This window comes from Halichondria panicea, chromosome 11, assembly GCF_963675165.1.
Source record: "Halichondria panicea chromosome 11, odHalPani1.1, whole genome shotgun sequence".
Taxonomy (NCBI): domain Eukaryota; kingdom Metazoa; phylum Porifera; class Demospongiae; order Suberitida; family Halichondriidae; genus Halichondria; species Halichondria panicea.
The window spans coordinates 2,453,449-2,462,914 of record NC_087387.1 but is presented as its reverse complement, the minus strand read 5'-3'; the positions used below and the strand labels follow the sequence as shown (position 1 = coordinate 2,462,914).

The 9,466-nt window shown below is 40.1% G+C and overlaps 2 protein-coding genes across 4 annotated transcripts; one reads left to right on the top strand and one right to left on the bottom strand.

The window, feature by feature from the left end:
- Positions 1–4,632, top strand: LOC135343882 (uncharacterized). The gene is made up of 13 exons (XM_064540915.1): positions 1–323; positions 415–564; positions 617–691; positions 934–1,092; positions 1,270–1,395; positions 1,469–1,600; positions 1,891–2,019; positions 2,167–2,295; positions 2,351–2,473; positions 2,828–3,652; positions 3,701–3,871; positions 4,039–4,125; positions 4,349–4,632. Exons 1-13 carry the CDS (start codon positions 86–88, stop codon positions 4,423–4,425), a joined length of 2,421 nt encoding a protein of 806 aa, XP_064396985.1. The 5' UTR covers positions 1–85; the 3' UTR covers positions 4,426–4,632.
- A 347-nt stretch (positions 4,633–4,979) lies between these two features.
- Positions 4,980–8,956, bottom strand: LOC135343803 (uncharacterized). Of its 3 annotated transcripts, none has more exons than XM_064540812.1 (6): positions 7,777–8,954; positions 7,663–7,715; positions 7,356–7,482; positions 5,850–5,969; positions 5,545–5,625; positions 4,980–5,154 (listed from the first exon to the last, which is right to left on the bottom strand). In XM_064540812.1, exons 1-6 carry the CDS (start codon positions 7,873–7,875, stop codon positions 5,074–5,076), a joined length of 561 nt encoding a protein of 186 aa, XP_064396882.1. In that variant the 5' UTR covers positions 7,876–8,954; the 3' UTR covers positions 4,980–5,073. The 3 variants fall into 3 exon arrangements, with proteins under 3 accessions (XP_064396882.1, XP_064396885.1, XP_064396884.1); XM_064540814.1 differs by having other exon boundaries at positions 4,981–5,154; positions 5,561–5,625; positions 7,777–8,949; XM_064540815.1 differs by lacking the exon at positions 5,545–5,625 and having other exon boundaries at positions 7,777–8,956.
- Positions 8,957–9,466: the final 510 nt, after the last annotated feature.

Genomic DNA, 9,466 nt, shown 5'->3' with positions numbered 1-9,466 from the left:
ATTGCTGCCATACTAAGTGTAGTACAAATGCTCTATAAAACAGTCTATAGGTAGGAGAGCTTCATATTCCACAAGATTATCAGCCATGAAGACATTCGCTCTGTTTCTCCTGTGCACTGTCTTTGCTCTTTCCTCGGCCAAGCCGCCGCAGGACTACATTAGCTTTTTTATTAAAGAAATAGAAAAACAAATGAGTCTGAAGAAATTATCCATGGCTACTGTGCAAGAGAAATCTGGTGAAGAAATCTGCCAGTCTGCCAGGTACAGCCATAAGGGTGTCACAACATACGTCCATGTTTGTGAGAGTGGAATGGATTCTCAAGGTAAGCAAGTTTTTGGTTTTGCATGTCATTCAGGTTTATTGATATCTATATAATTACTGTTACTCTTAAACTAATGTATACTCACAATTAGGAATGAATGAGTACTGTTTCGTTAGTAATGGACTTTGTTGCGTACCTCCTTCCGAGACTTTCCCTCCAAGTCCTGTGGAAGCGTACACACTCAAACTCAGTGACCAGGTCTCAACAAGCGTTAATTTCTACTCATCTGGTGGATCGAGAGGTGATCTACGATTCAAGACCTTACTGCATTTTTATGGTTTAATCTTTCTCAGGAGTGTGTTATGATATTGAAAACGAGGCCATTGAAGGTTGCAGTGGGTGCAGACAAGCAGATTGTGTTGAATCAAGTAAGTGAAGACTATCTTTAATATAAGATTGAGTTGTGCTATTATTCTTGTGTGCATGTGTGTGCATGTCTGTGTATACCAGACAAACATCATAATTATTAAGAGACTGTGTAAGATCTGAGCCGAATTTATTCTCGTTAATAAGTATGTAGGCATGCATGCAAGGCTTATGCTTCATATTCATGTCATGTCCTTGACAATGTGTCAATATTCACTGACGCCGACGATTCCCATGCTTGCAGGATGCACTCAGAATACTCTGACTGGGAGTATGGATAGTTGTAATAACGATGGCTGTGTTTGCAAAGAGGGCTTTGCCCCTCCCGACTGCTGCAACTGTGATCTGACGGGAGTTAGTGGACGACCTCATTACTTGGACCCAGTCACAAATAAGTGCACACGTGAGCCTATATGCATGCATGGTATGATTGGTATCCAATTATTAACCCACAAACCTGTTACACTGATTAATGAAAGGCTAGCATGCACTGCATGTACGTCTTTATATAGGATGTTGCATTAAATGAGTGTGGTTTGTGCACATGCACTTACTTACATGTACACATGCAATCATGCAGCTTACTGTCGAAACAATTGCCCACAGCCAACACTAAGCGGGTGTGATAAGTGTACAGTTGGATACAAGCCTAGAGACTGCTGCCAATGTGAAGATGGCTACTTTGACAAGCAGGGAATATGTACTAGTGAGTACCAAAATATTATTGTTAGAGATGCTTGGCAGGTATATAATTATTTGTTCCAATGTTCTTACTTTAGAACCCGTCTGTGAGAACAATGTGGAACTTTGTACTGGTGGAGTGTGTACCTGCGATGCGGGATATATGCCTCAAGACTGCTGCAATTGTGCTCCAGGATATTACAAGGATAAAACAGATAATACCTGCAAACGTAATGAGCAATTCTTATTGTTCGCATAATTATTCATTTTGATGACACAGCCTTAGCATTCTTAGCCCTTTAATCCAGTTAACGTGCTCACAGAGGTGGTCCGAAATGCGTTTACGAATCCCTACAAGTCAGTGTATTGATTTCATTTGCAGTCATGTGATAACGTCCAGGCCAATACACTGTACCAATAGTGATTCGTGCATGCATGTCGGACCTCCTCTGCCAACCCATGCATGTTATGGTGGTACAGTTCATGTATGTACATTTAATTACGTAACGACATTATGTAGTACCATGTGTGGACAATGTGGACGAGTGTGTCAATGGAGAGTGTTCGTGTAAACCTGGATACTTGTCTCCCGACTGCTGCGAATGTGATAAAAACTATTACAAGGATCCTGTAGATAAGAAGTGCAAACGTAAGACATAATAAGTATATTGGGGGATATTGATAAAAATTACACGAGTTTAGCACACATACAATTATGTTTAGAGGCGATGTTAAATTATTCGTGATCATGATCAACTATACAATAACCACAATGGCTGTCTCTCATGCACTGCAGTGCCAGAGTGTCCGCATAATCTAAAAGCTCCGTGTGTTGATGGAGCGTGCACCTGTAAAGATGGCTATTTACCTCAGGACTGCTGCAAGTGTGCTCCCGGATATTACAAAGATGGTGATGAATGCAAATGTAAGCCGTGCAATTAACCTTGCTTGTTTTACTGAGGGACTTGTATCTCCTGTAGTACCTTGCGATACTGTTGAAACCTGTGTTGGTGGCGTGTGCACCTGTCAAAAGAATTACGTACCACCTGATTGCTGTGACTGTGAGAAGGACTTGTACAAGGGTCCTGACGGAAAATGCCTTGGTAGGTTGTACATCTCTGATTCGTAGCAAGGTGTATACACAGGGGGGATAATCCCCCAATGGCTCAAAGTTCCCCCCCTAAAATGTGCATTCAGGTACTAGTTGTATGACTGTATGTGCAACTGAGCCCAAAACCGAAGACCATCTAATTAACAAACATGTTCCTGGCACGCATGTCCCTGGGTTTCTATTGCCAGCGATGTTACACATACTAACGAAGTATTGAAATAACAGTTGACCTTTTTTAGCAACATTAATTTTCTGGTGACTTTTAGACCCTCCTTTACTTTCTCCCTCTACTTAAAAATCCTGTATAATACCCTGAATTAATTTTAGTGATGGATTATTTTCACAGCACCTTGTGTGAACAATTTTGTGTCCTGTACCAGAGGGGTGTGCACGTGTAAAAGTGGATTCAGTGGAGACGATTGTTGCACGGAGAGTTGCACCCCTACCCAAGACGTCTACTTTTTGATTGATGCCACTTCCAGTTATACTACTCAAAATTTCGGTCAAACCCAATACAGCACCCAATTGATGATATCAGCATTGAATCCGGGGAGTAGCGCTACTACAGGAACTCGTCTCGCTTTAGTAATGTACCCTACTCTTAAGGGAAAGGAAACAACTGAGCAATTAAGAAATAATCCCCGAACATCTGTTGATCTTTTGGACATAGGTGTTAGTTGTACCGAAGCAGTCGGAAAATTCAACAACTTAATTGATGGTTTTTTGAACACCAATAGAGCCACCCCAGTGAGTCCTTACCTAAGTTTAACGAAAAGTAGATTGACGTATCCTGCAACAGCATTTGAATTACTCAATAAGAAATTAGACAAGGCAATTCGTGATGGGGAAGAAAAATCTGATCGTCGACGAGTGGTTATTGTGATTACAGATGGAGTTAACGATGAATATACGGATACTGCAGCCCAACAGAAAAAGAATCCCAAACTAGAGGAGCAGATTAAAAAACTCGGAGAAATAACTAAAAATACCAACGTCATAGCTGCAGGCAATGATGGAGGTTTTGGAAGCGATATTGATGGGAAAGCACAATTCATGAAGGATTTGAAATTGATTGCTGGAGAAAATGTTGTCGTTGACAGCGATGCCTTAAAATTAGCCCAAAAACTCGTACAGAAAATGATTGATCTCAACACAATTTGTAAAGCAGATGGTAAGTGGTATTGTTGAAGTATAATTATTATGTCACAGATGTATGTAGGTGAGGAAATATTGAAACGTCTTCAAGACTCTAACGAAGTCCAATCATTCTACTATTGCATGCTTACTCGTGATCCTAAAAGCACCGCCACAAGGGTATGTCAACGATACTGCAAGGGCAAAACACCTGAACAGTGCCGGGCCCCCCCTCAGTGCCCTGGAGGACCAGCTGGTGAGCTTGAATGCTACATGAGATAACACTATTGTATTGTCCATTATCAACCTTGATACTCATACCAATGATAAGGACTCCATCAAAGCTATAAAAATTATAGTGATTATCAGCTGGTGCAAAATGTATAATTATGACATTATGTGGGATTTCTCCATTCATTATAGGGGAAAAAAATCCATGGTACGTTGGTTCCAAAAACTACAATCACTACGGGGATCCAGCAATCAGCCAGGAAAAAATGAGCACCAAGAGTAAGTAAAGTTGTGTACCGGCCTCATATACAAATTAAGTGACCGTTAATACCATCGTCCCCCAATCTTATTTTGCACATTATTTCGTATAGGAAGATAATCCATGACTGTTTATTAATTTATAAATAATTATTTCGCACTTTTTCCTACGTAATTATTAACATTCAGTTTATGCATAAATTTATGCACGTGCAGCAATTGATTGATTTCTTTGTACATGCAGGTGAGCTTCAGAAGGAGATGCTCGCTGTTGTTGAGGAGTTACTGCTCGAGAGAATTATGAGCAAGGGCACGAACTAAATGACCCATTAAAGTTAAAGTAGTGACAAATTCATTAGCTAGGTTATTTTCAATTGAACTTTAGGCCTATTATAGTTTTTGGTAGGCATACGTAGCTTTGGATTTAAGAGGTGATCAATGATACCATTATTAATTTTTGATATTGATTTAATGTAAATGTTTTTTCATTGTCAATTCCTGGATTAAATGATATTAATTTTCGTCCAAGCGTAATTACATTTACAGGCATTACAACATATACTAGACTGCAAATTAATTGGATGGATTGATGACACTGTATTAAGATACCACAGGCTACACAGATATACATGCATGTATGCATTTAAATTCAGAATCCATACAGATCATACAGATCATAATTGAAACATTAACTGTACGTACAGTTACACCTCTATAATTATGGTTACACAACTGTACCAATTAAACAGTATGTCACAACATGCAGCACCGTATAGCAGGTAATTTTCGCATGAACTAATATTTCGTACTTTAAATATTTGTACAGGCTCAGGGGTAGTGATGTTTATGCAATGTAGTAGTTTTCATTCTCATATGATGCTTTACAGCTAGTACGAAATATACAAAATAACACGCTATACAGTATGTCACTAATGTTACTTACACAATACTGTGTTCAAAATTTAATTATTACGTTTGGATATTGCTGATCTTTGAGTGGGCTTCACTGAAATTCAATGCCAGTCCAGCACTTGTAGCTGCTCCAAACAGCTGCACAGAAAAGGTGATAACGAGATTAGTGATTAAACAATCTTGCATGTCTGGGTTATGTGCTGGTACCACTATACCCGTATATCGGGTTTCCAATATGCGAGGACTTCTGATTGTGTTTTTCGAAAGAACCGAGCATGCGCGCGTGAAATTTCCCCATGCTTGGCTGCAATTCGCAATGGTTAGACCCGCAATAGGGTTGCATAGTGTCATTCAACCTAGCTAGCGTTCGAAACCCGCATAAGTAATGTTCAATTAGCACTCCCACAAGCATACACAACCACAATCACTCACGCACTCAACCATTAGCATACATACATACATTCTACACTGCTAACGCCTGTCTATCGGTACACACCCGACACCATAAATAATTATTACCACACATACATGCATATGTACGTACGACGTCAGGTTTTTGGGGTGGTTGTCATTTATGTGCTGCCTCAGGGCACCCTTCTGGGCCTGAAGCTGTACAAAATAGAGCTATTGTAACATAATTAGTCATTAAGTGAATGTGGTAAATGTAGAACCAACGAAGCTCAACAAGTGTGAACATTGACTACATGCAGGTTGAGTGTGTGTCTCGTTCAGGAGCTATATGTACTTTGACCTATATATATGATACTATACATACTAATGAAAGCAACCGACAATTAATTAATTACATTGGTCATGTGACCTATACAATATACCTCGTTGATAGCGGGCTGACCATACGATGAGTTGATGCATGTATCCAACATGGCCTGCATTGATGCTGGCGGCATCACTCCCGAGACCACATCCATCTGATACACTCTGGTCTCCTCACTCTGAGGTATGATAATACAAGGACTAAATATTTCAAGGAGCACCAAAAACCCACTATGACTAATTACAAGAACTGTAATGGTTCTTATAGTGAGGGTTATATCGAAATGAGCTCCATTTAGTATCTGTAGTTCTACCAACGAGGCTTTTGTGAATATTTGTGATGTCGAAGCTTTCAATTTTGCTGTAAACGCAAAGCTGCTGTAAACACAGCCTAGTGAGACAAACAGACTACACACACCTCCACTTCAGAGGAGTTATGACAGGCACAGGGGTGGGAGCAGCTCAGCAATTTGTTTTTGATTGAACACTAATTATCCGCCCACACCACATACAACGTTATTGCCAAGTTCAAACAGAGACTATTTGCTTGCTAATTGCTGAGCTGCCTTGCCTTTCACACCTCTGCTCACTTAATGGTGGTCCATTAGACATCTAACGAAAAGGAATGCTTCTATAAAATTAAAAGAAAAAGCAGAAATGCTACACTAATTGACCTCAGTAGTAAGTAGTAGTAGATATGTGTGCAACACTACTGTCAGCAGGTGGTTGACTTAAGTTTCTCTACACTATTTTGACCTACCGTATTTTGGGAGGTGCAAAATGTAGAGGGCATGCAGAGCAGTTAGAGTTAGCGCGAAATTAAAACTCCCACGTACCGGTATTTCACATGCAAAGCTATGGTGGGTGTGGTTTCTGGCATTGAAACGCGAATGTAAGAACCCACAAACATTTATGCTAAGGGTTCCGGAGTAGAATAGCGAAAATTTGCAATTTCCCGCTATACATCACTGTGCTGCCTGTAAAACTATACCATTGAAATTGGACATTCTAAGCTGAAACTTCTCCTCATCCAAACAGGCCTGCATGTTTTTGTGAAGTCAAGGCTAAGGCTACCCAGCATAATTGTTATACTGTATAGAGGGTATAAATTTGCGGTTTTCGTTGATTAAGCATGTACCGCGAAAATGTAAATTTAAATGCATGCTGCAAAAAGGCTGCTATTCCTCAAAAATTATATTCGCGACAACCTTTTTTTAATTAACGGTCAATCCATGAAAGTTTATATCCTCTACTATACCGGTACAGGTAGTTCCAGTGGTATATTAGATTTCAGAGAGTAATGTGATACACCACAGGCAAGCCAGAGTTGGCTTATCATATCAGTATTGTGACCATCTGGCCATAAAATTAATTAAAGGCCACACATACTTCTTCAAGGCAGCAGCAATGCTGGTTAGTGTGTGCACAACCATTGACCCACGCCCATCTCTAAGCCATGGCCACTTCATTGGGGGTGGCGATAAAATCAACTAATTTGGGGTGTGTTGGGCTACAAAATGACATTTTGAACCACAAATGCAAACTAAAGTTCAACTCCCAGTTACCTTCACATGTGGTGGTACCAAGAATGTGGTTTTGTAGTACAACAGATTGTATAGATCAAAGGCAATGCAAAATTGTTGACTGCAGTGCTCAGCTTTCTTTTCCTTCGTCTCTGTTGTTGTAACGTAACTGTATTTACATATACGGGAAAATATGTGAAAAGTGCTAAAAAGCTACAGTGCCTTCAACTTGGGGCTCCACATCAATCAAGAACACCCCCAACAATGTAAGCTTTCTACTTTAGTGACCCTTTTCCATTGTTCATGGTAATAAACTGTAACCACGCACACACACTTCATAATTACGTACCTGCAGCTGCATCTTGTTGCGAATGAAGTCTGTACCCTTGTGGTTCGGGTCGGCTATGTTCTCAAAAACAGTATTTGTGAATGACGTTGTAACGGATTGGAGTTGTGCACTCACCGAATTTCTATGTTCTTGCGAGACTACTGGTCGACCCGAGAAAGTAAAATGCCATTGTGTGTAAATAGTTCCCTGCACTGTGTCCATCAGAAAATACATGTAATGTCACAGAGAGCGCACAAAGTTGCTAAAATGGACGCATGTAGTAAAGCGTAATTTTTCCCCCGTGTTTTGGCGTGCCCCTCAAGTTGCCCAAACGTATATGGGGGCTTAAGGTTACGGTATAGTGATTGTTCATGAAATTCATCGCTTGCTTTTTCTCTTGCAGGACGAAAGAAGTCTACAGTATATTTGTATGAATATCAATTATGGGGGTGATGTTTGTGTCAAAATTCATAAATTGATGCTGTATAAAAAGTTTTAAAATGAAGCCGACGTTATGAAAGATTCGATGTTTATAAAAGAGTCAATGTTTACCATAACATTAGTAAGTCGACCTTTACTAGTTTCGGTAAACTGGAGAGTGTAGGGAGCCGGAACCGAGGGGTGCTGCACAAAGCAGGCTGGAAAAACCCGATGAGTGACCTTAATGAACTAATGTCAACTGGTTCCAGCCTACCCTGTACAGCCACACCCCTCCTAGCCCTCTCCAGTTTACTGTTAAAATTGTATTAAGGTCGACCTACTACAAAACACAGAATATACTATCAACTCTTTTGTACTGTCGACTCCATTTCATAAATCGACTCTTTTTATAACATCGACTGCTAATATCGACCGCTGTTTAAGGTAATAACTAGAGCACTGAAGTGCTAACCCTCGGCTGTTGACATGAATAAATAATACTATGAGTAGCAGCATGCAGGAATATCAAGAGGAGTATCCAACTCCCATGCACATTCCATTCTACATCATATCTAGGACTGAATCCAGAGAAGGTACAACACGCGGTTAAACTCACGTGGCTGCTATTTCTTGAGTGAAGGCAAGAAAGACAAAGAAGTCGTTAAAAATGAATTCCAATGACGACATTCAGCTGGTGGCAAGTTAGCCTCGGTCCCAGGCCGATTTTTTTTTAATAGAACGAAGTTGCCTAGCGTTCAATTGGAGACGGATCGGCCTGGGGTCGAGGCTAGTGGCAAGTAAGCACCATAAAGAGACAAGTTTAGAGCATAAAACCCAGTGCATTTGTTGCTGGCTAGTAACTAGAGTTTTACACGTAGAGATTAGATTTGTTGTAGCTCAGATGTTGCACTCTAAAACAGAATTACAATAATTATCTCAAAATCTAAGTAGTGGTTGAAATTGGCGCTATTTGACATCAGCATAAGCCCAACAATCAACCAGCCTGATCTTAGAAACGTCAAATGTATTTCTTGAAAGATACAAGCCAAACCATATCCACTATTAAAGTACACAGTTTTGATCATGCAAACGTTAATGATATTCATAATCATTTTTGGCTGGTCATGTGACCGTGTCGTACCTCCTCTGGACTGAATCCATCACTAACACTTGTAGTTGTGTAAACTGTTAGTCATGAATGTGGGCTGGAGGAAACCACATGTGTGATATCTAATTAACCACTGCACCTACGTACCCACTTAAGATGCAGTATGATAAGGACGTGGTATGATATATATACTCGTACCGTAAAAGTGGTTTACACTACAACTGCTATCCTGGTAGCTAGCAACAAACTTTTCATAGAGACTGGTAAAGGATCACTTCAGCTGCGTAGATTTTACCT

Coding starts and splice junctions, on each gene's coding strand:
- LOC135343882 (XM_064540915.1), top strand. CDS start 86: ATGAAGACATTCGCTCTGTTTCTCCTGTGCACTGTCTTTGCTCTTTCC. Junction 1,396..1,468: donor CAAGCAGGGAATATGTACTA/GTGAGTACCAAA, acceptor TTCTTACTTTAG/AACCCGTCTGTGAGAACAAT. Junction 1,601..1,890: donor AACAGATAATACCTGCAAAC/GTAATGAGCAAT, acceptor GACATTATGTAG/TACCATGTGTGGACAATGTG.
- LOC135343803 (XM_064540812.1), bottom strand. CDS start 7,875: ATGTATTTTCTGATGGACACAGTGCAGGGAACTATTTACACACAATGG. Junction 7,483..7,662: donor GCAACAAGATGCAGCTGCAG/GTACGTAATTAT, acceptor ATGTAAATACAG/TTACGTTACAACAACAGAGA. Junction 5,626..5,849: donor GTCAGCCCGCTATCAACGAG/GTATATTGTATA, acceptor TATTTTGTACAG/CTTCAGGCCCAGAAGGGTGC.